Source organism: Scomber scombrus, chromosome 22 (assembly GCF_963691925.1).
Source record: "Scomber scombrus chromosome 22, fScoSco1.1, whole genome shotgun sequence".
Lineage (NCBI taxonomy): Eukaryota > Metazoa > Chordata > Actinopteri > Scombriformes > Scombridae > Scomber > Scomber scombrus.
The window spans coordinates 6,116,697-6,144,129 of NC_084991.1; the positions used below are offsets into that span (position 1 = coordinate 6,116,697).

General features: G+C 40.1%; 2 protein-coding genes across 4 annotated transcripts in view; both read right to left on the minus strand.

Annotated features, from left to right (window-relative positions):
• Positions 1-2,358: 2,358 nt before the first annotated feature.
• On the minus strand, positions 2,359-17,469 carry scaf11 (SR-related CTD-associated factor 11). Of its 3 annotated transcripts, none has more exons than XM_062443907.1 (15): positions 17,323-17,469; positions 11,896-11,942; positions 11,622-11,767; positions 10,844-10,921; positions 9,969-10,048; positions 9,743-9,822; positions 9,625-9,662; positions 9,463-9,533; positions 8,848-8,973; positions 8,276-8,376; positions 5,099-7,288; positions 4,417-4,745; positions 4,127-4,300; positions 3,891-4,010; positions 2,359-3,615 (listed from the first exon to the last, which is right to left on the minus strand). In XM_062443907.1, exons 2-15 carry the CDS (start codon positions 11,912-11,914, stop codon positions 3,520-3,522), a joined length of 3,648 nt encoding a protein of 1,215 aa, XP_062299891.1. In that variant the 5' UTR covers positions 11,915-11,942; positions 17,323-17,469; the 3' UTR covers positions 2,359-3,519. The 3 variants fall into 3 exon arrangements, with proteins under 3 accessions (XP_062299891.1, XP_062299890.1, XP_062299889.1); XM_062443906.1 differs by having other exon boundaries at positions 9,743-9,819; positions 10,844-10,927; XM_062443905.1 differs by having other exon boundaries at positions 10,844-10,927.
• A 4,638-nt stretch (positions 17,470-22,107) lies between these two features.
• arid2 (AT-rich interactive domain 2) overlaps positions 22,108-27,433 on the minus strand; it is a 36,683-nt gene continuing 31,357 nt past the window's right edge. The window contains exons 16-21 of the mRNA XM_062443960.1: positions 26,381-26,535; positions 26,090-26,228; positions 25,396-25,481; positions 24,932-25,055; positions 24,402-24,493; positions 22,108-23,848 (exon numbers count right to left, since the gene is read on the minus strand). Of these exons, the coding sequence (XP_062299944.1) occupies positions 23,737-23,848; positions 24,402-24,493; positions 24,932-25,055; positions 25,396-25,481; positions 26,090-26,228; positions 26,381-26,535 (708 nt within the window). The 3' untranslated portion in view covers positions 22,108-23,736. The remainder of the gene's footprint in view (positions 23,849-24,401; positions 24,494-24,931; positions 25,056-25,395; positions 25,482-26,089; positions 26,229-26,380; positions 26,536-27,433) is intronic.

Consider the following 27,433-nt stretch of genomic DNA (forward strand, 5'->3'; position numbering starts at 1 on the left):
TGAAGCAAACGTGGACATCCAAACATCAGGTTAAATGGTTGTCTGAATGATAGTCAACCTCAACAGAGGCCACTAGGGGGCGCTGTGGTTTTGGTGGTGGATCATTTAAATTTCTTATTTGGAGAACATAAGAAAGAGAAAAATAACGAATCTTCTGTATTTTTTCATTGCTGCCTTTATCTAGTTTACAGCTTCTGCCTAAAAGACATACAACTTAAGACCTATAAAACAGCCTTGAGCTGCTAGTATTAAAGGAAAAAACAGTAGAGGCCTGAATGCTTGACCCCTACAGTGAGGGGATCTGGTGGCTCTGTTATGCTGTGGGGGGCCTTTTGTAGGCATGGCGTGGGTCCCATTAGAAGGAAGGGTCACTGACAATCTAAACTGTTGTTCTGAGTGATCACCTTTATACTATGATATAACATTTCTATCCCGATGGGCATGGTCTCTTCTAGGATGACAATGCCCCCATCCAAAGGACGCGATGGGTTTTGTGAATCAGATGCTAGGGCCTTCACAGTCACCAGAGATCAACCCAGTTCACCAACTATAAAATATTTTGGAGTGACGTGTTAGACCGCGCTCTCCACCACCATCATCAAAACACCAAATGAGGGAATATTTTTTGGAATAATTCTGTTCATTCTTCCCGTAGAGTTCACAGACTGTTGAATCAGTGTCAAAGAGTATTGAAGCTGTTCTGGTGGCACATGGTTGCCCAACACCTTACTAAGTCACTTTAAGATGGTTTTACTGTAATTTGTCACCCGTCTGTAAATATTGGTGGGGGTTTTTTTTTTTTAAAGGATCCTTTTAACTATCTTGGACCAGAAATCACATAGAATAGTTGAAGGCCTGTCTGAACCTTTGGTCTGGACTTGCCTGGAGAGCCACGAAGGACAAAGTTAACAGATCTACATGAATTTGAGTAAGTCCAGTTGCATAAAGATAGATGAAATGCATCAGTTATTAATCCTGGAGCTGACTGTTTAAAAAAAAAAAAAGTCATAACATGATGTAGCAGTGTTGATTTTTCTTTAATCTTTTTTTTTCTTGTGTAATTGTGCATTTATTTCTTGTGTTGAAGGCTGAACTTATATACTTATATTATAGACCATATTTTAAGTTTAAGGGTATGAATGTGTATGTGGTCATAGGTATGGGTGAGATGTGCTTGGCTCGTGCGTGTATATTAATGTATTGTAATGTATTAATGTTATGTGTATATATCTTGTTTTTTATGCTGCATTGGACTGCTCAAACAGCATTTCGTTGTATATTTGCAGTGACAATAAAGATCTATTCTATTCTGATGTACCTTGTGGTTATCCTGGATATTATTAATATATTGCTGTAAAGGTCATCAGAACACAAAATATACAAATACATTAATGCTGTAGCCAACAGTTTAAGAAACTACTGAAAAATGTGAATATAAAGCATGAATTGTGCCTATAAAGGTAAATAAACATTTTTCATCCTCTTTACTTTCCCTCCTTTGTAGAATAATGACTCATAAAATCTGCTTATTTCTGAGTATATAAACACATTTTATAGTTACTCTAAGCCTCGCACGTAGAAAAAAGATGCTGGCATAATTGTGAGTTCATAATTAAGAGCAGATTAATAGAGAATCTCATCAAGCATGACTGCAGTGTTGGATCAAAATGAAACGTTTTCCTGTGGGATGAACATCACTTCTCTTTTGACAAGGCTGCTCCCTGGTGGTTAGAAGAGGACATGACACAGCTGGAGACCTTTTTATCATGATGTCTACAGAAGTCTTGATTGCCAGGATCATTGGTCTAATAATTAATAATTAATACATGTGTGCAGAAGATACCGCCAGGAGGAGGATATACACTGATTAGCTTTTTCATTGGTGGAAATTAACAAAATACTGTGAATTAAGCACTAGTTTGAGGCAAATGTATTTTTACTTATGTGATGCTACTTTATACCTCCACTCCACTACATTTAAGAGGTAACTATTATTTGTTCACTGCAGTACACATACCTGACAGCTATAGTTTGATGATCAAGACTATATAAACACATCTGATGAACTTAGAAAATACAATTCCTTGTTAAAGACTTAAAAGCAATAGTTCTCATCCTTTTTGGCTTATGACTTCTCGTGAAAAAGCAGCACAGTTGGGGCCCCTTGACAAATCTGAGATGTGCAGAGCTGCTAGCAGCTCCACCAAAGACACATTTTCCCCTTAAGCTTGACATGATTTCATTTAATTAACTTTACAAGGCCCAAAAGAGTTAAAAGTGTTTAACTTTTCTTTAGGAAGATTAGAGGGAAGCCCAAGAAAGTGATACATATTTGTGTAGAACTTTTTTATCATTAACATTATACATGAAGTGATCCAACCTACTGTACTTCCAGCAAATGGAAACTATTCCATTTGCTGCTGTAAACAGTTGTTTTATCTGGTAGTTATTTCCTTGGAAAAATAAATGAAGAGCCATTGTGGTGTAAGTGGGTTGTGGTCAACCCCCAAGAGACACTTTAACTGCATCAGACAATTCAGCACAAACCCCTGCGGACAAACTGATTACAGTAGCACCCATTGTTTGAAAGGTGATGATAATGAAAGGCTTCTGGGAAGTGCAGAGCAGAAACATCATAGCAACAGAGATGAAGACTAAACTGAAATTTAAGGAAGGAAACCCTACCATGTATAAAATGTAAATCGGAGGCGTTTCCTTCCTGTGTGAGAAACCTGTGACAAACACACAGAGCACGTCAGGAAGCAGCTAATTTATTTCACTACTCTCTGGATACTTTGCACAGTTCATGTTCACGCATTGACATTTATTAGACATTCAGGCAGGGCGTGGGGTTCAATTCACCTGATCTGTCCCCCTGGGACCTGCGCCTTACATAACACACTCGTTGGTGATTGGCCATCCCACTTTGCATCTTCTCAACCAATCATGGCCCTGATTACAATCACAAGCATCATTGGGCCACTGAGATTAATAAAGGCAATGCACTGTTTTTTAAACTAGGCTTTCATCTGAAATATTATATAATATTTTTAAAAAAGAACATTGACAATATTGAATTAATAAGCAATGCAATCAGGGTGCCATATAGGAGAAATTCCTCGTACCAGCCGGCAACCTGGGAGAGTTTCTCCACTACATGAGCAGACGCTGTTTTTTTGAGCGTTACATTTTAATATCAACCGTCCCACCCACCCCCCCACGCTACCCTGCACTCCTTACAGTAGTTCCCCAAGTCACATGATCTATGCAAAATAAAGGGCTCTTGCATTACAATTTCTGATTGGGTCATTCTTTTTTTTTTCTAACAAAATATGAAATCTATAAAAAAGAAAAAAAAAATCTTCATCATTCAAGAAAAGGTAGAGATATCAAAAAAAAGAAAGTGTTGGCTCTCCGTTGTCTTTCAGTTTGGAGGCCGAATTCCAGCTAGAAGAAATTGCACTTGAGCAGCTGAATGGGTCTGTGAGGGCATCGCCACGCCAGCAACAGAGCAGGATTTCATTTCTTGCGAGCATGTTTGTATTTGTCCACGTAGGCCTTCACCAGGTTGGCCACCTTACTGGAGTTCACCTCGCCACTCTTGCTATGACACACCTGACAAAAAAAAAAAAAAAAAAGAGGAAATATGAGCTGCCAGCTGGGGAAAATCCACAAGACCTCCTCCTGGTGGTTATGACAAGATATACATGGGATTTTTTTTTTAAATTAAAAGCAATGAGAAACTGAGAAAATTTAGTACCCAAGAATTTCAAGAGGAAAATCTCTATAATAAAACAAAAAGCTTCATAGGAAAGCACAGTAGTTGGGGGTGGCAGGACTTAGCGTACCCTCAACTGGTGTCAGAAATTATACATATCAGAACTGTGTACCTTCTCTACAGCTTTGCGGACAATCTCCTTGTACTCCTCCTTTGTGATTTCCTTCTTTTGGTAATAGGGTTTGATGGCTGTCTTCACTTCGTTTACAGCTCTCTCTTGGATCTGTTGTTTCTAGACCAAGGGGAGATCAGATTGTGTCAAAGAAAGTGAAATAAACAAAACACTTCTCTTGAAAGATGAGAGAGATGGAGTGACAGAGTTGGAGAGATGGAGTGGCAGCAGGTTACCTTTTCTTTTTTCGAGCTGTCAGCTTGAGCCCTATATTGATGAGCGGGCTGAGTTGTAGAGGATGGTAGCACCTGGTTGGCTGCCTGGTGGCCTTGGTTCGCCATGGCAACCCCAGCTTTGGTTGGCGTGGGAAGCAGGGCAGGTTTTCCATAACCCATCATGGTGTTCACCATCTGGGGCAAACCAAAGAATGGGAATGAGGATTGTTAGAAGGCTGAACGCTCTTCATCAGGTCTTTATTCTAGTGGAAGCACAGAATGTAGCCTCATCACATCCCAATGCACCATACCTGTGTTGTGTGGCCGTCGGGCTGAGCTGCTGCTGTCTGGCTGCCTTGCTGCATGGGTGGAGGGGGTGGGGGAGGGGGTGGGAGGCCCTGAGCGCCGACGGCGGGCACCTGAAGCAGTGGCACGGCAGGGTGGAGGTGCACGGGGACCTGAGGAGGCATGGCGTACGGCGCTGCAGGCTGCAAGCTGACCGGCAGGGCTCCTCGAGGGCCCTGCATGGGGTAGTGATGATGAACAACATTCAGCTGAGGAGGATGAGGGGGCATCATGTTCATCACAGGCACCGGAGCGTTACCTGGGACGGACTGTGGGGGAGGCTCGCTTTTAGGATCTGGGGAATAAGGAAGATAGAACAATAGTAGAATCAAACATGCAGCCTTTTATTTAAAAAGTTGAAGCTGTGCAAGTAAAACATTTGTGAGACTTTCAAAAGGAATTAATGAACATCAAAGAAAACGCTTTCCTCTAAAGTCTAATGAAGCACAGCTGCCTGGGGTAATACATACTTCTACCCTCAAAGAGAACAATGAATTGAAACAAGACTATTCTGTGTACCTTAGAGGTTTTTTTAAACATATCTGTATTGTCAGGCACTAGCATGGGTGTTTTTGTAGTGATGATAAGAAACTACTTAGGAAAGCCTCATTTTGACAGCTGTTGTGCGAGAGTTGGGTAGATTTTGACCTGCTGCTGCTTGCTCCTCCTCTGGTCTGTTCCAGCCTCCTTGTCCTCCTCTCTCCCTCTTGGAGTAATAATCCTGAACATCTGCAGGTAGCGTCCTCCTGACGGCCCAGCTGGATGCCGAAGACCAGCCTGACCGGTCGAGCATAGAGTCGCCTGAATCCGACTCTTTCCTCCGTCCTCCACCGCGGTTCTCGTTGAAGCGGCTGTACGCATCGTTCCCTGAATTGTTGCCTGTACCTGAGAAGTTGTTTCTGGGCTGCCAGCGGTTGTCTGCCGAATCTTCCTGCTGGTTGTAGAAGCTACGGTTGCCGCCGCCCCGTCCTGCGCCTCGGCCGCGGTCAAACCCTCCACGGCCCCCGCGGCCCCTCGATCCACGGTCTTCCCAGCGCGAGCCACCACTCTCACGGTTCCTGCTCTCACTATCGCTACGAGTCTTTTCTGTAACCCAGTCGGGATTATCCGACCAGCCCTGGCGTTCTGGTGAAGTTTCTGCAGGGACGCCATTTTCAAAGCGGCCAGCGCCTCCATGATACCTCCGTCCCTCACCACCAGACCCACTGCCCTGACCTGACTTCCTACCACCCCTACGATCCTTCCTCTGAGGAGACTGCTCTCTGGAGGCCGACCGTTCAGGGCTGGCCCCCCGTCTGTAGGATCTTGTTCTGGAACGAGACCTAGATCGAGATCTGGACCGGGACCGGGACCTGGATCTGGAGCGACTCCTGGATCGCCTCCTCCTCCTCTCACGACTACGGTCCCTCCTAGAATGGTCTCTCTCGCTGTCCCGGTCCCTGTCTCTTTCTCTGCTCCGAGCGCGGGAGGAGCGGCTGGAAGGTGGGCTGCCGTCACGCTCTCTAGACCGCGAGCGCGAACGTCTTGATGTATCTCGTCTGGACTCCCTCTTGGGTGACCAGGTGGAGGTTGGAGAGTGGAAGCGAGAGCGCCGCTGTCGGCCGTTCTTCCTCTCTTGACTCCCTTCTCTCTCCTGTTGGTCCTTGGTGCTGTCGTCCTTGGCAACTTGGTTTTCAGAAGAAGGAGGTTCTACAGAAGCTGGGGCAGCGCTCTCTTTTGATGGTTCCAAAAAGGGATTGCTGTCATTGTCACTCATGGGTGAACTGCAATCCATAGGGACAACATTAGTGTCATCCTGGGATGGACCGTCATCCTTGGTGCCTTCCCCAGAGCTGTCCCCTGCTGAAGGCTCTTCTTCTCCAAACATTTTTGCATCGGGGTCCTCAGAAGCTTCTGGTTCTTCTTGTCCAGCTGAGGGAGAACCAGGCTGTGAAGAGTTCTCACATGATTCTGTCTTCACATCCTTTGGAGATTCTCCATCGTTGCCTTCTTCTGACTCAGCGCAAATCTCCATTTCATCATCCTGCTCAGTCTGGTCATCACAGGGCGGTGACCCAAGGTTCTCCAACAGTGCGTTGGGAGAGTCAGAGGGCGATGGTGACCTCTTCTCTGACTGCTTATCTGCAGAGGAAATGGGGCTACCTTGCTGCTCCTGCTCTCTTGTGCTCTGGTCGCCCTCAGATGAAGCGGGGCTGTTCGGGGCCGAGTCTGGGGAACAAGACAAGTAGTTATCTCCCTCGTGTGGTTTCTGTTCTTGTTCATGATCATTAGATTGTTCCTCATCGCTGTCATGTCCCACGTCATTGCTTGAAGGTTCGGCACCTCTTTGCTCATCAGCTGAGTTGAAACCGTCCTGGTCTGCATTGAGGCTTCCTTCAGCGTCAGAATCCTGCTGCTCCAAATTATTTATCTCTTGCTCCACTTCAGTTTTATCTTCTTCATCCTCCTTCTCAGTATTGTCTCCTCCATCACCATCTTCCTCCTCACTTGCTGGGCTACTGACAAATTCAGGAGAGCGCTTTTTTCTTGTTGGGGCTTTCCGTTTCCCACTGGCCTTGCGGTTTGTTACCTGTTTACCCTTCCTCTTGGCTGGCACCTGAGAAGCCCTGCCTGGCTTGCTGGGCTGGCTGTTGGATGAGTCAGAGTCTGACGAACCAGACTGTGGCGGTGATGGTGGGTCAGACGCAGGAGGCTCTTCCTGGGTTTTATTGTTGCGTCCAGATCGTCTGGATGGTCTAGACTCGGCCTCTTTGGTGGGAGCTTTAGAGGTTGAGGCTCGGCCGCCTCTCTTCTCTCCTCCTTTTGGACAAGTGATGGCGCAGACTACACCCTGAAACACTGTAGAAGACAAACTATATGAGATACAGGAGACCCTGGTTGTTTTTAACAATTTGATGAAATGCATGCTTTGTGTTTGACTAGTGTATTCAAGTCAAATTTAAGATTTCTTTATTTTTCTGACTTAACAGTATTAGTACTAGTGACAGTGTTGGTACTGGTAATTTGATTGGTGTAATATCTGTGTGGAAGGGCACTAAAAATTCTTTGTAGTATAACGTAAATGTTAACAGCCACACAGACATTTAACCAGCTGGTGAGCTGAAGTTGTTGTTAGCTTTTTCTTAGTCATGTATGTGGGTTGAGCACTCCCTACAATATTCTGAGAGATCTATATGGGTCTGCGTCATGGTGTCTGTTGAATAATACATATAATACTGAGGTTACATAACCACTGGATGATTTTTGACTGGTTATTTGCAATCACTTCAACTAGACCCATGAAGGGGAGACACTGGCTAGACTCTCCTCCTCCAGATAATGGGGATAATCACAGCAGTGTGTGGTAGCCGTGATGACATAACAAGCTACTGAAATAACATGAATGAAAAGCAACTTCTAGTGGGAATTACTACCATCGTTAGCAAGCTAGGCTAACTTGCTTTCACTTTCTAGGTAGAAAGCAAACAGCACAATGGGTCCAAATTTTGAGGGTAGGCTATACAGGGTTATGCTCGTTTTCAAAAATATGTCCAAAAATGTCGCCTTTTTAAAAATTGAAAAATATGCACAATAGCAGCAGTAATATTAGAGTTTATATTCCCTTCAACAAAAAATGACAAGAGTCAAATATTAGTTTGAATTTAAAATCTTATTAAACATTTGCTCTTGAAGAGGCCTACTTCCATATTTTTGTAAATCATTTGCACATATTTTACCCCTGTGTTTCGCTCATATAAATGTGTACACATGTTTTTATCTGCCACCATCATACTGACAAAATTAAAACAATTTAATTGACACAAAAACCTGTCAGACATGACTCACCAAAATGACCAGGGCCAAACAGTGAAGTGGAGGTAAAGGGAGATGAGCAGAGTCCAAATGGATTCGGGCCGTGGTTCCAATTACTGGGATGGAAACTCTGCCTGTAATACCAGCAGAAATAGCGTTGTCAGATTTCAGCTCAGTGACTGAATTAGTAATATCTCTTAATCATTCTTTTACAATTTCATTACAACCTTACACTGAGTTTTACTACTGTGACAATTCAACAAATCAGGTCATGTACAGTGTGTAAAATGTCCAGTTTGGATGGATGCTGATTATTGTGCATGACAATTGGACAGCATGATGAGCACAAAAATAAACATCCATAAAACTTAAATGGCAGGTGTCAAAAAACTGACATCACTTATAATCTCCTTTTCTAAATCTCTGTGACTTAAGCTCAGCGGGGACTGTAGAAAAGAGGATAGAGACGTAGAAAACGGCTTCCAACGTGTTTGGTATGAACAATGTCCTTGGAAGGGTTATTCACAGTAAAAAATAATCCCACATATTGCTGGAACATCAGGAGCGAGCAAAGCCATATTATTGGTCAGTTGGTATTTCATTACCTTGAGGTGCCATTAGCAGTGATGGGAGCAGCAGGAGAAAGCCACGGATTATCTTGCGCCTGGGGTTTGCACTGTTTGAACCCGGTGTCATAGGGTATGTCCTCTGTCACCCACACAGGCTCTGCACTGCACAAGGATTAAAACAAGGTACGGGTTATTTATGAAGTACTTACCCAGTGTTAAAACATTTAATCTGTAAACATATAATCCAGTTAGTCTGAATCATAAAATGTTAAATCACTCCTAAACAAGATGCTGCAGGTTTACTTTGTTGCTTACAATAAATTGTGTCAATCTTTGACACTGATTGGAAATAGGTGTGCAGCTGGTAGAGGGCTGTGAGAAAAAAATAAATATGCGATCTATTCAAATTCAATATTGCAAACAGACTATTTGAAGTAATGTGCCTTACTCTCCAGCAGGGGGCTTTCTTAAAACACACTACCCTCTGATCTACTGCTCTCTCTCTAAACCAAGCAGTTACATTCTCTTTGAAAGGTAAAAGAGCGGGAAACTAGCAAGTCTAGCAACTTCTGCTCAACAATCATCATCATACCAAAACTAGCTTATTTCCATGTATTACTGTAATAATGAATCAAAGGAAGCCTAACTTACATGTCCTGTGTCGATGTAGTTGTCGAGACACAGGGAGACGGTGACCAAGCACAGCACTCTGTTCCTCTCACCTGGATCAAACACATCAAACAGTGGTGAGATTCAACACCGAAAACCAAAGCATGTGGCTTTATAACTAATGTGTAAGAAATCAAAACACACCTTTTTTCTGCTCAGAGATGAGGGGTCGTCATTGTTACCTGGAGGGACATTTAAAGACTATTAGACATTGCTGAAAACATGCTTGTTGGTCACACGTACTTAAAAGTTTCTAACTTACATTTCCTCACAAGTCCTTTTGTTTTGGAATCAGCTGCCATCTCCACCTTTTGCCGCCTCAGTCTTCTACCAGGCTTTCTTCTGGAGAGCAAAAAAACATTGAAATTGTTCTCGAATTGGTTTCCAAAGAAGTTGATTTTATATTCAAACAAACAGTTTATTATGTTATCTTCTTCTGCTTCTGTGAAGTCGTTTTAAACTAGCTTCAAAGAAAAAGTGAGACTCACTTGAGACAGGCTTTCTGTTCAGGGTTTCTACAGCAGCAACTCTCAGCGTCAGGTTCAGTTGGCAGCTTCCTGAACGGAACCTTGAAACAACACGGATTAAAAGACACATTTAGTTTGGGTGCTAAAATATGTTTTTAATTCTACATTACGCTGAAGTGATTGCGCAGAGTGATGAAACGCCCAAGATACTTCCACACACTGCTTCTCAGATGCTTCATTGTCATGCTTATCCAATCAGCACGGCTTTGCTCACTTGCGTCCAGTCCATTTTTATTTATTAGCTTAGTTTACTTATGGGTTAAAGAGCATTTGATAGGTCAATCTCATAGTACATTTTAAGGACAACCTCAGCTGGATCACAAGACAAACTATTTCAAACAGCCTGTTGCCTTTATAGTATGTACATTTTGACTTCACACAGGATATTACATTTTGAATATTTATTCCCATGTTCAAGCAAGAGTTGAATAAAAAGTGATGGCCCGATTAAATACAGCCTGTCAATTGTGAGGATTTGCAGCTATTCTTCTTCTCTTTGTTTAAAGATTAAATGCAAAAGAGCAGAGAAACAGATGACAAACCACATGCTGATTGGTTTAGTTAAGATGACCAGAAACATGGAGAGAGAGAGAAAGGCACGACATGCAACAAAAGTCCCTAGTCAAAGGAAGGCCACCAGGACGTCCCAGTGATAACAACTTTTTCATTAACAGAAGAGGACATCATTTACACCCCACTTAAAATGAAGCTTTTGATTTACTGTGATGGATTGGACGTGAATGAACAGCAGCGATGGCAAATGACTTATTCAGAAGGAGGAAAAAGGAGCCTGATGTCTTCAACTCAGATGGAACATGAATAGAAAGCAGACTGACCTGCACACAGCTGAGATGTCCGTCCCATCTGTAAACATTACTGAAAGGTCTCCTGTCCACCGGGCACGAAGGAGCCACCTGCAACTTTTAAGTAAACAAGCAAAACATTATTAACATGTCATAGTAACAGCACACATCAATTAATACTGGTCTAACTGCCTTAATCTCTTCCACACCAACATTTTTCACATTCTGGGTGAGATACTAAATACTATTTTTTGCATGCAAACGATCAAATTTAATTTAATTACGTTTAATGGCACAAGGCAAAAAATCAGCAGTGGCCTTTAACTACTTTGGCCTCAAATATTAAAACAAATGATTTCAAAATGAATGTGACCAGAAAGAATATAATTGAGGGCACGGCAATACATCAAAATGTTATCAATATTGTGATATGAGACTAGACATCGTCATTGTTTAGATATCGTAATACTGTGATACATCGTAAATTTAGTCTTTTATGATTTTAAAGGCTGCATTATGGAGAGTGGTGTAATTGACCTTTACCCATTTAGTCATTATATCCACATTACTGATGATTATTTATCGCCCAGCCCTACATAGAATTTACATTTTCATGACAGTGTAGAAATTAAGCTTCCAACACACAATAGAGTTCTATTAAACTGCTGTAAACACAGTTACACCCTGGGATAATGCTCTTCAATCTATATTGGTTAAAAACCAGCTCACTACTTCTGTGTCACTACCTCCTCACTACTTTATCACAGCGTTCATAGAATTCTAAATTTAACGTAATAGCGTTGACTGTCACCTCTGCCCATGTGAGGAGACATCTTAGGCAGAAGACATGGCAGCAGCTGTCGGGCATGGCGAGCTCGCCACCAGCCAGGACGCCCAGGCAGATAGGACACTTCTCCGCCTCCTCGGCATCTGTCCCATCAGGAGGGCCCTGGCCGCCTAAAGACCCCAGAGAAGAAACACACACAAGTTTTTTATTTAAGGCTTAGATCTGGTAAGTAAGAAGTGCATACTGATGGAGCACTCATTACAATCATATTACATGATTGTAATGAGTCAAGTCTTACCACTTCCAGCTCCAGTCATGTCCAGGCCCGGGCTGTCCTGATCACCACTAGAAGACAGAAGAGACGGAGAGAAGAATTACATGTTGTGGACACAAAAGAATTGATGTCAGCTTATCAGATGAAGTATGTTAGGTACTTCACTCTAAAGCTGAATGATTAGCAGGGGGAAAAAGTATAATAAAAGACCTGTTTTTGCTCGTTTGCTGAGATACAAACAAACATTAAGAGCAGACGCAATTACAGTCACCAAAGAGAGCTCGGAGGTAGCAATTAAATACGATTACATGACGACATAAATTCAAAACAAGCTTATAGGTTAAAGTGCAGGAATTGTCAATGACACAAATAAATGAATAAAATAAGAACAATTAAAATATTAAAAGCAATAACTATTACAATCAATAAAATCGGCGATAGAACCTTGGAATTGACTCAGTGGTATTAAATGACTCAACTTGAAGTTTTTTTTAAAGCATATTCAAAGTATGTGGGCCACAGTAACAGAAAGCAGACCTGTCCTGCACCTGCAGGCTGAGCCATTAACATATAGAGGAAGAGAGCTAGAGCTGAGAGGAAGGAGTGCAGATAATGGTCAGTTTGAGGCTTTTCTGACAGCAGCACTGCACTTATTCCTTGACTGCCTGAAGGCAGGCCAATGACGAAGCTCTTTGGTGAGTCTAGTCAGAGCTCAAGCTTTGTTTCTGGAATAAAAGATGCTTGCTTATCTAAAACCTTGGTACGATGAATTAAAGCTAATTCAGGATCAGGGATCTTCAGAGTGTCAGCGATCGGACTCAAGTAAAGGTCATGTAGAAAGGCCTGCTTATCAAATAGTTCGGAGTTTCTTCTGTTCTGTTTAATAATGGTAAGTCGTTAAAGCTGGACTTGGAGGAATCCTTCAGGTTGGGCTGGGTGGGATGTGAAATAAACTGTAAATTCAACTAATTTTCTAAGGCTTCTGAGGGGGCAGGAGGTGGTCTGTAAACACCAATTATTATAACTGAATTATTATGGTCCAGATCAATTTTTAAGTCGAATCAATTCTAAATATTTAGAAATTGAGAGATGATTTTACATATACTGTCACACCACTTCCTCTAGCAGCTTTATCTGCTCTGAAAAGATTAAAGCCACTTAAACAAACAGTTTGATTATCAAGCTCTTTTTTCAGCCAAGTGAAAGTCATAAAATCCAGATAAGTTTGAGATAAGAGGATAGTCAAGTGATCATATTTGTTATGACTAAGCAAACTACACGTTTGGAAGAAAGAAAGCAAAACCACTTCTAGTCTTTAAAACCTATGGATCATTTAGTCTCTAAAGTGATGAGTGCTACAGAGGACCCAGAGGAAGGACATGTTAGAGCTCAAAGAGCTGGCTTCAGGCAGTTTTGAGGCTGAACATCAACAGTGACGATGTTCCCGGGACACACACCAGATTATTTGACTGCAAATCTCATAAGTGATTATCACAGGGATGTTGAAAATGTTTGTCTGGTCTGATCCGGATAGAGATGTTTCCGATGTTAGATGTGGAACCAAAAAAAAAAGGACACCACACAGCAGAATATACTTTGCAAGATTTGCAAATGATTCATAACGGCCGAGGTTGCAACCCTTCGCCACAAACAGCCTATTTGCACACCTGAAAACTGGCCATGCGAGTCAGTGTCAACTGCATGAAAATGTGGCTTTCTGCAACTCCAGCAGTACCAAAATCTACATACAGTCAAACTCAGTACTGTTATATACTGTTCCTGTGCCCTAAGGTACAACTAATTTAAAAGTTTATATTACAAATTATTTATATGTTTACAAAACTAAAATGTGCCACAGTTTGCACTTGGTTTTGGTTTATAAGAGATGATGGGAAATGGTTTATTTTATTATATCTTGTATGGCAAGCTTTAATGTCTATATTTTCTACATTAAGTCATGTTTTAATCTTAATGTGTGTCATGGTTCAGTGAAATTCAATACAGCATCTTTGATTAATCCTTACTTTTCTTCAGTGTAGTTTAGTTGTATTTATTTAAGCATTTATGGCTAGCTTTGGGGAGAAAAACAAAACATATACTGTCAATATCATCTTAACATTAATATTAACATAATATATATTTTTGCCATATGGTCCCAGCTCTACCAACATGGCTAATGTTTGGCAATATGCAGCATCTCCACCACTTACTGTAACACATCAGAGCAGAACTTATGTTTTGATGTTCTATTTTTGTTAAGGTGGACCCGTTTTTCTGGTTTAGTTAGTTCAAGCCATAAATCAAATAGTCGTTGCACATGTGTTCATTTAATTATTTTATTTATTTATTTATTATTTTAAAGCGGCGTCGGAAATGCAGAACTCCTTCACAATGACACATCTGTCCTCTCTCCTGCTCTCTGCTGTAAACACACATAGCTGTAAAGTGAGCAGCTGCTTTCATGTCTCCCCGGGTCTTGGTATTTGTTTTTGGAAAAAAAATCTCCCGCTCTCTGCCTGCTGCCTGTGTCTCTCGTTCCTAAAAGTGTCTAAAATTGAGAAAAACACTCAAACATAGTCACACTTGAGCACAATTTAATTTATACAGTTAAACATTGTCCAAAAAACATTGTGTATATTGTAAGAGCCATTTGAAGCCATTATTCGCAATCTTCAATGAACAAATTGTATTTTAAATGCTGCTGAAATGTGTGGGACTTTGCAACGTGCATTATGTAGACCTGAGAACTCACTATATAAAAGCTAACAAATTAAACACTTATTGAAACATTTATTGAAAACAATATTCAAAATGATTAGAAAACGTGCCTTATTACGATGGCATTTTCATTGGGTAAACGCAAGAAGTTTGCCCGACTAGCATTCCAGGTGCCAACTAGTGAGGATAGCAACGTTTAATGGACATGTAGACTAATTGTGTACATCCCTCTAACTATATTGACCAAACAGGTGAAAGCATTTGGTTAAATTAAAACTACTAAATAGACACAAATTCAGAAATGCACTTAAACAGAAGAACTGGAGAACAACAAATGAGCTACATCACACCACTGATAACCAATAGGTCAGATGATCTAGTCTTATGTCACATTATTGACATTTCTGCCCTGCTGTAGTGTCCACAGTCTGGTTTTATTTTAGACTATGTGCTGTGTACACAGGTGGTATATCTTTTACATACTGCAGTCAATTGTACTGGCACTTTAACGATAATTGTATTATTTATTACATATATACACTTTTATTTGTACAACTTTTGGATATTTTTAGTAATAGGTTTTTTTCCATTGGATTGTCAGAGATGTGTTACTATGTGATGTTTTGTGTGGCTGTAGCTGCTGCAAACCAAGCAATTTCCTGTGAATGATCCATAAAGTATATCTATCTATTTATCTATCTATAAAAAACAGCTTGATGCCACATTACCATCAATAAATATCTTCTTATTCAATCACAGAAGCCAACAGAAATATTACAAGCTCAGTTTTCAAGAATCAATAGAGTAGCTGGAAGGAGCAGTAATCACAGAAAATGGATTCAGATTATAAAGCTAAAGCATATTTATAGACTGGAGCTGCCAATGGACATTATTTCAGTCATTTTCTGTAAGTGTACTTCAACATTTCTGCTAGGATTGTATTTTTGTCTGGGCAGATAATCTTATGAAACAATTATTACCCAGTCATGGAGCATGAGAAACTGCTCTGTTGATGTACACACACCATATATAAGCTTACATCCACTTTTTACTGGAAGACCTACATCAGCCCATAGCTGACTCATGACAATCCCACTCTCACTCTCTCTCTCAATTAATACTGTCTGCAGTTTACACAGACATACATAAATCCCTGCACACTTACTACACGATAAACGAGGACATTTTTTTGTGGTGAAACGACCGGTTGATTAATCAAGTGGTCAAAAGAAAATCAACCAACAAGAATACTGATAACTGATTAATCCTTTCAGCCATATATCAAAGACGCATGGGAAAAATTAAATATATCTTTGTATACAGTACCAGTCAAAAATGTGGACACACTTTCTCATTGATGTGAATGGGAAAGTGTGTCCAAACTTTTTACTGGTACTGTATATTAAAATGTATATTATGTAACATATATTAAACTTGAATTGAGAATAGGGATCAAAGATAAAAAGTAAAACAAAAAACATTAAATAACATATATGCCAATACCAATACATCATCTGATATATCGGTCGGCCTCTACTGTAAAAATTGCAAATGAAATCTCATTGGATATTACACTGTTATACACACAAAGCAAGCAGTGTGAAATGCTGATCATGCTGAAGTGTTGCAACCAGTAACACTATCAATATTTGAAATCAATAGTTGACTTTAAAAATCTAATAAAAAAAAGCCAATATTAATATTTTCTAAATCACCTGAAATTTAATTTTGGTGTTTCTCCACTGCAGTATTTTGCAATTTAACAGCTGACATATAAGCTCATATATGTCTAAACTTCATGGGAATATACTTAACTGAGGAAATGAAAGTGAAATATTTCTAAACAAGTGAAACTTTGAATCACTACTGGTGAAAGTGACAAACGGTGGTGCGGAACAATTTCATCTTTTGTTTTTCAGGCTGTATAATCCCCTCTTCTTCCCTGTTGTTTATCTCTACGGTCATGGTGAACCAACCTCACCACAGCATACCATCAACACTTGTCTGACAGTGAGCAGGAAACCAATCTGAGCCAGAGATTTAAAGCATCTGATTGCCGATCCCAAACCAGCTTTAATCGCTTTAATTATGACATGTATTCAAAGTTAAACTCCGGCCCACAGCTTTGGTAACTGGGAGCGAAAGTGCAAGCTCTGTAAACACTTAAAATAAACCAAGTCAACACAGGCAATCAATCTCAATCCTTGTGCTCCAACTGTCACGTCAACTGTGTTTTCCGTTTAGTCAGACACCCATTTAACCAATACTACCGGCTAACTTATAGGCACGCAACCCTCAAGAGAGATGAGAACACCGCGTTACATTAAATGGCGTGATTGTATGGTTAACTAAATCGTACTTGCGTTGGAAGATAGATAACGCTACTTGTGAAAGCACGGCCTGGCTAAGAAACTAGCACCAACTTGATCAAGCAGTGCCAACACGACGGTGACAACACGATTGTTGTTAGTTAGCCGAGCAGCTACAGCGAGCTAAAAACACAGCTACATAAGAGCTAGCTGGCGGTTGTTAGCACGGCAACAAACATGGCTAAATAGTGTCTAATATTAGCCTCGAAGATTGCATTGAAGGTCATAAGTTAGCCAGCGAGCTAGCTCGAGTTTAGCTCGAAGCTAACTAGCCTCTTTGAACAACAGCACCTGCTTACGTCGCTTTAGCCAGCTAGTAGTTAGCTCTTACGTTAGTTAGCTAGCGGCGATTGTGGTTACTCACCTTTTAAAGTGCTGCTGCGGCCGGTCTGCACCTGCTAAATTGTTATTAGTGTCCCAACTCTTGCTGTGAAATGCTGACGAATCGCACTCTCCGGTACTTGTTTATGGCTAAGAGCGAAGCGGAGCTTTCAGAAAGTCCCAGCCACATGTCTCGCGGTCTGGCTGAGAGTTGGTGCAACTGGCGCCCCCTGCCGGAGCCGCCGAGCATTACAGAGAGGACTACAACCATTTACGTGAAGACATATCCTGATGTGGTAGTAGTCAAAATAAATACTTAAATACATATACTTAATTACAAGCAGGGTTTTGAAATTGTCATTAGTTTTTATTTTTATTTAGTTATTTAGTTGTTATTTGTTGTATTCCAGTTTAGTTTTTAGTTAATTAAACAAGTGATTAAATAGTTTTATTTTTATTTTGAGGAATTGACTAGTTTTAGTTTTTATTTAGTTTCAGTCTTAGTGGTTTACCAAGTCATTGCTTATTAAAAGTACCAATTGTGCAAAGCCATTTTATCTGCAATTCTGTTTTGTTTTAGTTTGTTTTGTATTGTTCATTGTAGTTTTTATTGAGTTTTTTACCTATTGTTTTTATTTTATATTTCAGTTAACAGATTTTTTATTTTTTTTGCACTGCCAGTTTTAGTCTTAGTTTTTGTAAAAAACAAAAAAACAAAAACAACTTAAACGTATAAAAGTGTTAAGGAAAACTTTAAGTAGTCAAGAGATAAATACATATAGTGAAATATTGTGTCAAACTCCCAGGCAGTGTACAATACAAGGAATTACAGTATAAAAGCTAAGCACATTTTTAGAAAACATATATCCATATCTATGAATGGAAGAGCCAATAAAAAAATAATGCAAAACTATTGATAAAAAGCAAAAGTGTAAATATGGTTGTAAAATGAACATTAGATAAGCTGACAACAGTATTTAAATAGCAGTTGTAAATAATATGAACATTATAGAACTATTGATAAGAGCAAAATGGTAGTGGAGCAAACATGGTTATAAAGTGAACAGTGCAGATAAGGTGGCAAATGAATGAGCAAGTCAAACATGCAAGGACACTGTATCCATTATGTTAAAAAAAATAAAATAAAAGTGAATATAAATATTATCAGCATGTTATATGTCCTTATGCTTTGAAATGAATTCCAGCAACAAGTTAGCACAATGACAAATGAAGTCTTAAATATTTAATATCTATGAGCTTAGTGAACATTACTGGGTGTAATGAAATGATACCAAGTCTCCATTAGAGAAATCCTTGGTTCAGGGTCAAGAGCAGCACATCCAGTAGCATCTGTCTATGTGCACACAGATTATGTATGTGCAGAGTTTGACACTAGAAGGCTGTTTTCACATTCATCTGCTGAAAGTTGTAAGTTTCTCTGAGCCCACTGAAAATCCAATTTTAAGGGGCACGCCTACATGCATGAAGCTAATCCCAGGCCAATATTCATCTTACACAAAAGTGATGTGAAGACTTGAAGCGTCCAGTGCAAACACTAAGAATGGACTTTATAGTGGAGTAGGACATCTTCTTGTGTCCAGCAGTTAAACTTTTGAAATGAAAAGTATTTGCATATTTATAGATTCTTGACTTTTTAATGAGGGAGAAGGAGGAGATGTCATTTTAAGGATATTAACAAGATAATATAACGTTTTTTGTAATATATCAGATACAAATTATTATTCAAAGTATTTTATATACATCCTAAAATGTGTCAGGAGAGGATTTTTAAATGTTTAATATCTGAGTTAAAAGGAAACTGAACATTATTGGGTGTAATAGAGATGTCCCCATCAAAGACACCCTTGGTTCAGGGTCGACAGCACCACATCCAGGTACACCTGTCTGTCAGACCAACATTTGAATAACCAAATAATGACACACAAGACAGTCACATAGATTCAGGGGTATGTCACATGACTTATATAGGCCAATTAGGTAATGATGAGGTGTTTCATGACAATCAAATATAGATACATTCACTTCCTTGCTTTTACTGAAGTAAGACCATCTTTGGACGAAATGTTGTCAGATGGGCAGCTAGTAATATCAGCATGATGCTGCCAGACAAACACAAACATTAAGTAAAGCCAGGAAGGTATTAAGTCATATAAACATGAGTGTGCACTGCCCTCCACTGGCCACAGCAAAGAACTGCAGATCTAATTTGACATAAATGCGTAGCTAACATATAATAGTAAATACAATATATGGATATCAATATGTACATGTAATTATTTGTGCGATTATGAAAAATACCAAACGTAACATCAATATTAACACAAAAATATTACCTAACAGTTGTTATAATAATAACAACTGCCCTCTAGTGGGCACACTTAGGAACAACAAGGCAGGATGTGATAAAACAGTAACACTGCTGTTCAGTGCTTTCAAAATACCATCAAGTGGGACTGAAATACAGGCTTGGAGACAACTATAGTTACTGTAATTGTTTACTTTATTGGGTCACTTACCTTAAAAACAAGATGGTCACACACTGCAAGTTCATGTTACCCATTAAAATGTTTTCTAGCTCCCCACATCACAATGCAAACCAGATAGTAAATATTAAGAAGGTGCTTTCTTACCTTTTTTTTACAATGTAAACAAACCAATACGAAAGGGATTGAAGGGATGTGGATTGAGACATGTGGATTTTGATCCCCATTATTGACATTGAAAGCACATTTGAAGGGGATCTTTTAACAGCCCGTATGAACAGGAGGAATGATTACGACGAGGAAAACTTCTTTCACTGTTCATTTAGACACCCGACTGTCGCTCTAAGACAGACTTGAAACATTGTGAACCTGCCCTTTAACAATTACAAGTCTGAATTCAATCAAGTATTTAGTGTGCTTTGGATTTTAAGCCTCTTGAACATAAAACTCCCCTGTCATTCAGTTTATAGGATCCAGGTCGTGAAAGCTTCTTTTGTGGTTCCCTGGAGTCTTTTTCATGAAGAAAATCCTCTGACACACACAAATCATGTCTTATATTTGCTACAGTTAGAATGAGCAGTGATGGCTACCATGACTGAAAATGACAGAGCACTGTTTATTAAACCCAAACCTCAAAAGCTAATAGTTGCTTTTGCTTGGAATAGTTGGTAGAAATACCACAGCAACTAGCATTGAGCGAACTTAAGAATAAACTAACAGAGGAATATTGATTATGAATTCATCAAAAGTGATACAGAACGGTTGTGGTGGATGCAGAAAGACCTCCGTAATGCATAAGACTGAGTACAAAATATATTTTGAGAGCTGTGGGAAGTGGAGCGCTCAGCAAAGTCATTAACAATTCAATTATGTTGAAAGGAACGAGTCAGTGACCAGTGTCCAGTGGTTAAACAGAACAAAGGGATGAGTCTGCCAGCAAATGGAGCTTGTTAGGTTCTATCAGACAAGAGGGCTGTTTGAAGTCCAACTACCATCCATGAAAACGTATTAAAACTCTGGCATCTGTACAGACGTCTTTTACTCAGCACTGAAAAACCAGGAGCTACGATGCATCTGAAGTAAGACTCAATCACAAATAACTGGGTGTTATTTAATACTATTTTTTTTTTTATAAAAGTGGGCATTGTTACAGTTATGTTTGAATTGAATTGAATTGTCTGTGTTTAGGACTGTTTGGTCAAGTTTTCATTATGATATTATGAGTGCAGCAGAAGCTTGATGTTTCAATATACATCCATTCTATTTATGTGTGTATTATTTTTTCATTACTTCTAGCAGATTTCAATCATGTATACATTACATTTGACTATTTATTAATTACTTTCAGCAAACTGTTTTGACCATCTACTTTAAGACAGCCATTTCAACAATTTTTGCATTACTTGAACTTTTTTTTAACTCTTCATTAACAATAGCCAGCTACTTAAACAATGTATCTACTACCCTACTTTCAGCTATTTCAACCATTTATCCATTGTTATCTGTCATTTATACATCATCTTTGACTATTTCAACTACAGATGGGTGAAAACTTAGAGGAAAATCTGCTACAGGTCTGAATGCTTGACCTCTACTTCCTCCTGAAACATTTCTATCCTCTGATGGGAGTGGCCTCTTCCAGGCTGGCAATGCCCCCCATCGATAGAGCACAAGGGGTTACTGAATGGTTTGATGAGTACGCTATGGCCTTCACAGTCACATCTCAACACACCTGGACGCCTATGAGAGATTTTGGACGGATGTGTTGGACAGTAATCTCCACCACCATCCTCAAAATACCAAATGAGGGAATATCTTTCGGAAGAATGGTGTTCATCTGTCCAGTAGAGTTCAGAGAGAATCAACGCCAAGAAGCATTGAGGCTGTTCTGGTGGCCCAACACCTTACTAAGACACTTTATGTTGGTTTTTCCTTTAAATTTGTCCATCTGTATGTATTCATTACTTCCAGCTAAATATGTTAATCTGTCTGTTTGAAACAGATAATACTTTTAACAAACAATTTCCAATATTTATCCATTAACTTTAGCTTTCCACAATTGATGCATTCGGCTACTTTCATCTAGCATTATTTATTTCAACCTTGTATTACTTTCAGCCAACTATTTCAACTGTTTATTCATTAACTAATTGTTTCAATCATTCTTTTAGCCACATTTTAACTTAAAAAAAAAAAATCCAAATCAGTTGGGCTATTCCACAATTTTTTCATGTAACCATTGGCAACGTCAGAAAAAGTAAACAAGAAATTGGAAGAAATCTGTGTAAGAAAAAAAAACACCCCAGAAGAAACAAGCGTAAAACCAAAGCAAAATGTTCAGTGTTTTATTTAAAAACTATAAACAGTCACCAAAGTAAATAAAGCCAATCTCTAACAGACTGTTAGGTCTATGTATAGTCACACATCCTACTGACACTGCAGAAATGAGGATGGTTGGGTCGCCCCGGTCAGATGCTAATACGACAGGCAGTCATAAATGTTACACAACACACGGTAGAGGACAGTCTGAGGACGTGAGCCGGAATGTGGCATGGTATTAAGAATGAAAAAATAGTACAATAAAACTCCACACTATATTAAGATAGAAAAAAGTAGTGAAGAAAATATCATACCTGCACGTAAAGCAAAGAACACAGGAGAAAACCTGTATAAAAACTCCATGTATTTAAACCAATTTACAAATACAAAAAAATTTTGGTACGCGCACTGTGCCCGTACAATGACAAAACGCTTACAGTGGATATATGTTACTTGTGTGTGTGTGCGTGTTGAGGGGGGGAAGGTGTGTGAGGGAAGAGGAAGGGAGAGAATACCTTCAATATTTTTTTTTCTTCTACAAAATGACATGAGATATATTATTCCATACTCTTTCAGCCAGCAAAATGAGTTCTACAAGGTATTATAATACAAAAAATGTCACAGTTCCACAAAAAACTGTTTTTTCCCCCTCCCTAAGCTTTACAGCATCAGTACCTTTGCAGAATTATTTACAGGTTTTTAAGTACATTCATCCACTGCTGAGTATAGAATCACATTAGATACAAGTGACCAGGGATCATAAAAAAAGCAAAAAACAAAACAAAAACAAAATAAAACAAACAAAAAAAACATACTACTTTATTCAATCCTACCAAAGTAATGCTTCTATTACTCCACAGAGCAAGTTCTCCAGTGGCTGCATCGGCATGAAAGAGGATCTTCTTTATATATATTCACAACATATTTACAAGATTCTATTTCATTAATTGTAATGGTATCATTTCAATAATAAATAAGTGAAAATATATTGACTCAAGTAAGAAAACCAAGCTACCAAGTTTCTAAGGAAAAAAAAAAATTCTCGTTGCCAGTTGCCAGCTGAGTCCTCCTCCACCCAACGCTGTGCGACACCTACACCCCTGCCCCCTACCCGCCTCCAGGCCCACCCGTACTCTTCAGTCGATCGCCACTCGCTCCGACGCACACGCAACACACACACACACACGCACACGTACGTATCAGTTCACGGGACGAAGAGGAAAATAAAAAAATAACAAAAAAACTTAAAACAAAAATGTGCTCGTGTTTGGGGTTTCGTCGGTGGAGTCCCTCGGGGAAGCAGTCTGAAAGAGCTCCCCCTGGTGGGCAGCTGGTGGAAGACCCCGTGGCAGTTTTTTGTGTGTGTGTGTGTGTGTGTGTGTGTGCGGAAGAGGGGAGGGTGGGGATTTGAACACAGGTTGGCGAGGAAGGAGCTGAGGATGAGAGGGGCGAGGGAGGGTGGGGTTGGGGCGGGGGTGGGGGGGGCGGCAGGCACGGCAGAAGTAGGGTCTTTCCCGGGTTCTTCCCGGTTCCTGCCCTCTGCTCCCCTGCAGACCCGCTACAGCTCACCGGTGGCTTTCACCTCTCATCTCAAGAAGAAGGTTGAGGAGTTGGTAGAGGTTGTCCTTTTGGCGTTAAGCCTGGAGCGAGCGCGTCAGTTCGTAAAGGCATTTGGCGAGCGTGGTGGAAACCTCCATGTTACTTAGCGCGAGCACAGAGAGGTGCGTCTCATGCCTCTTTACCAACCTAATACACAAAGACAGAACGAAAACAACACAAAGATAAGGTTGGTGTTCTCCTACAGTCCATCAGAAAATGTCAACATTTAATCCAAACTCCCACATGAAACACAGATACACCTCAGAATATAATGCAATTCAGTAAAAAACTAAAGCAGCCACAAAAAATGATAAACACTCTCCAATAGTAATGGCTTGTTTTCATCACAGGAACTTCATTAAGTGTGCAGGAACCATTTCAGGAACCTTTTCCACTCTTTGAATCCAGTTAAGTCCCTGTTTTGTAGGTGGTGCTCTCCAACAGCCAAGAAACTATCCAGGCAGTTTGCAGAACTAAACTCTGGTTTAAAAAGAATCCAACAACCTTTGCATGGCTTGCGACAACTGATAGCCACAACTATCAATACTAGTATGAGGGTCAGATATTTCTTATGTCCATCAATGTTAAAAACAAAGTTACATAGTTGGTGGCTACCAGCTTGTATTTGGTCAAAAAGGCTACAAGCAACAAAGTCACTCTAAGTGAACTCATCACAATGTAAAGACAGTAGGACACTTACATGCGACCACAGTCAGAGTGCTTGGCGATGTTCTTTAACGTTAAGGCAGCAGTTAGTCGTATGTGTTTGGTCACTGGTCCCTCTTTCTCATCCTAGAAGAGGGAACAAAGAACAACATACTTGGTTTTATAGATGACAGAGGTTCAGTAGGTGTTGCAGTTGAAAATGGGCATTGGTTTTGACATATGGACAAATGCTGAGGTCTTTTTTTTGGTAGTAAGAGACAATGACACTAGAATCATCGGAGCATGCCTATCTTTAATATGGCATATTACTCTAACATTGTGTTTACAGTAGCAAATGCCACGCTATGATAAATTGGGAGTTTCTGAAACCTGCAGAATTTCTGAGATTCTCAAGGTTTGCCAACACTTTTGTGCAGATCTGACAACCATGTATGAACCAAAAAGTGAAAGAAACAAGGGGATTTAAATCCACATTTACCAACACAGATTTGTAACCAAGATTTGTGACCGAATTAGAAAAGACACTGGGAGAAATGTGGTCTTGGTCAGAATTGCTCTACTCACAGTGAAGTCCCTGAAGACCAGGTTTCGAGAGCCTCTGCGAAGGGCCATGAGAGCTGCGCTCGGATGATTGACGATTGCTTTTGGCGCTCGCGGTGCCGGAGTACTGCCTGCCACTGGCGGAGTCCTTCACAACACATCATGCATAACCATCACATATTAATATCAGTTGTTAAAAATTCATCATTTTTATCTGCCATTTAGACCACATTTTGGTTTAATATCCATCTAGATATTGCACCTAAATGAAATCAACCAGTCTAGACTACAGAAATGAGTTGGAAGCCAGGTACAGACATTCAGAGCAGCAAAATGGATTCTTAATGCCTTGGGCGATGAATACTTCAATAAAAATTCAGCGACTGACATTTTATACATTCTCCTTCAGGTTTAAGTTAACTACCAGGTGCTGTATAAAGCATAGTCAGACATCTCTCACATATCAAGAACAGAAAAGATATACGTACTGGGAAGAAGTCTGATTGGGACTTTGTGCCTGCTGCTCCTCTAGTTTGAGTCCAGCCAGCAAAGCCTCTCGAGAACAGTGCTTATCCTGGAAAAGAAAGAACAGAATGATTTTAGATTAATCTTGTACAGTTGGTACAGAATGAAATGATATCAAATGATCCTTAGAAAGATCTTGTTGGCTGAGATGTAACCTTGGCCTGTCTATAAGCGTAGGTTGTTCTCTCAGCTGCTTTGCTATAGGAGGTGGGTATCAGTGAGGGCCACATGGTCTTAACTGGCATCACCTTCTTAACCTCCATCACGCCTGAATCTTATAAGCCCACGACACGTGAAGTGTGTTAATATTTTTGTTGAATTGAGTTCAGTGTGATTTAAAAAACTGTTTGTACTCCACCCTTTTTACTTTTAAATTAATGCCTTTTCACAGATATATATATATAACAATTTGATTACAGTACTACTTCCACTGAGAAACATCAAAGAAACTGAACGGCTACCCTGAGAACTTGGAAATTGTAAACATGAGTAAACCAGCTGTAGGTAGCTGCATATATGGTTCCAAAGCCATCGGCCTATCTTTTTAATTCATGTTGATCAAGTGTTCCCTTATGAGTTGTGACAGTTATTCCACTTTTTATTATTCTACTGTCCAACCTGTCAGTCTTCCACTATCAGTCACAGAAAGAGTCTTACCTGTAGATGCGTGATGAAGGACAGTCTCTGCCGAGGAAAAGGTTCACATCCTTCCCATTGACACTGGCCTCCATACACATCTTTGCCGCCATGTTTCGTTGCTGCGTGGTAAAACACCTGAGACGGCGTTTCAAACCATCTAGAGAAGGAAATAAGGGACAAATCAGCAGAAGCTTGACAGCAGCTCAGCTTAGGTTAATTATAAGCAATGCACAAGAAAGAGAGAGACAGTTGGGTGCGCCAATAATCACTAGAGTAGAAGCAGCCTGTCTATGCTGTACTGACACGTACCGTTTACAGGATTGCCACAGACACTTGAAGTTTTGCCCCTCTTTCCTGCTTTGCTCTAGTGGTGCTCCAGGGGTTTGCTGTGTTGGGAGACGAGGACTGTGGTTACCTGCTTGTGCAGGCTGGGAAACAGGGGGCGGGGACGGGGTAACGGTAGGCTGTGGAAGAGACCACGTTAGAGAAGTTAAATAAATATTCAGCATTAAAAACTTAGTATTGTATTCATCTTCAGGTGAATACAATAAACACATCGGGAAGAATAACACTTCCCTTAAATGGCAGCTATTTTTTAAAGAATGAGATGATATCAAATGATCCTTAGAAAGATCTTGTTGGCTGAGATGTAACCTTGGCCTGTCTATAAGCGTAGGTTGTTCTCTCAGCTGCTTTGCTATAGGAGGTGGGTATCAGTGAGAGCCACATGGTCTTAATTGGCCTCACTTTCTTAACCTCCATCACGCCTGAATCCTATAAGCCCACCACATGTGAAGTGTGTTAATATTTTTGTTGAATCGAGTTCAGTGTGACTTTAAAAACAGTTTGTACTCCACCCTTTTTTCTCTTAAATACATGCTTTTTCACAGATGTATATAACTATTTGATTACAATTAAAGTTTATGGACTGCAAACACAGAGAATCACAGATTTTCAATGCTAGCAACCCATTTTCATCATTGAGCTGACACTTTTATTGCACATCCTGGTATATAACAGAAAGATGCAACCAGATACTCATTTCTATCACCTGCTTTTTGACAGGCGGTTCAGTTTCATGATTTACACACAGCCTGTGTCATAAGTGTAATGTACAGAGCAGCACAGTCACAGCTTCAAACATGAAAGTAGTACCAACATAAGTAGTGAAAAACATGATCCCACTAAACCCGTACAATCTGCAATAAACACGTGGCAGTGTTTAGTGTCAGAATGACTGTTTTAAATCAGTCCTAAACTAAATCACATTTTACACTTCAAGCTACACACACACACACACACACACACACACACACACACACACACACACACACACACACACACACACACACACACACACAC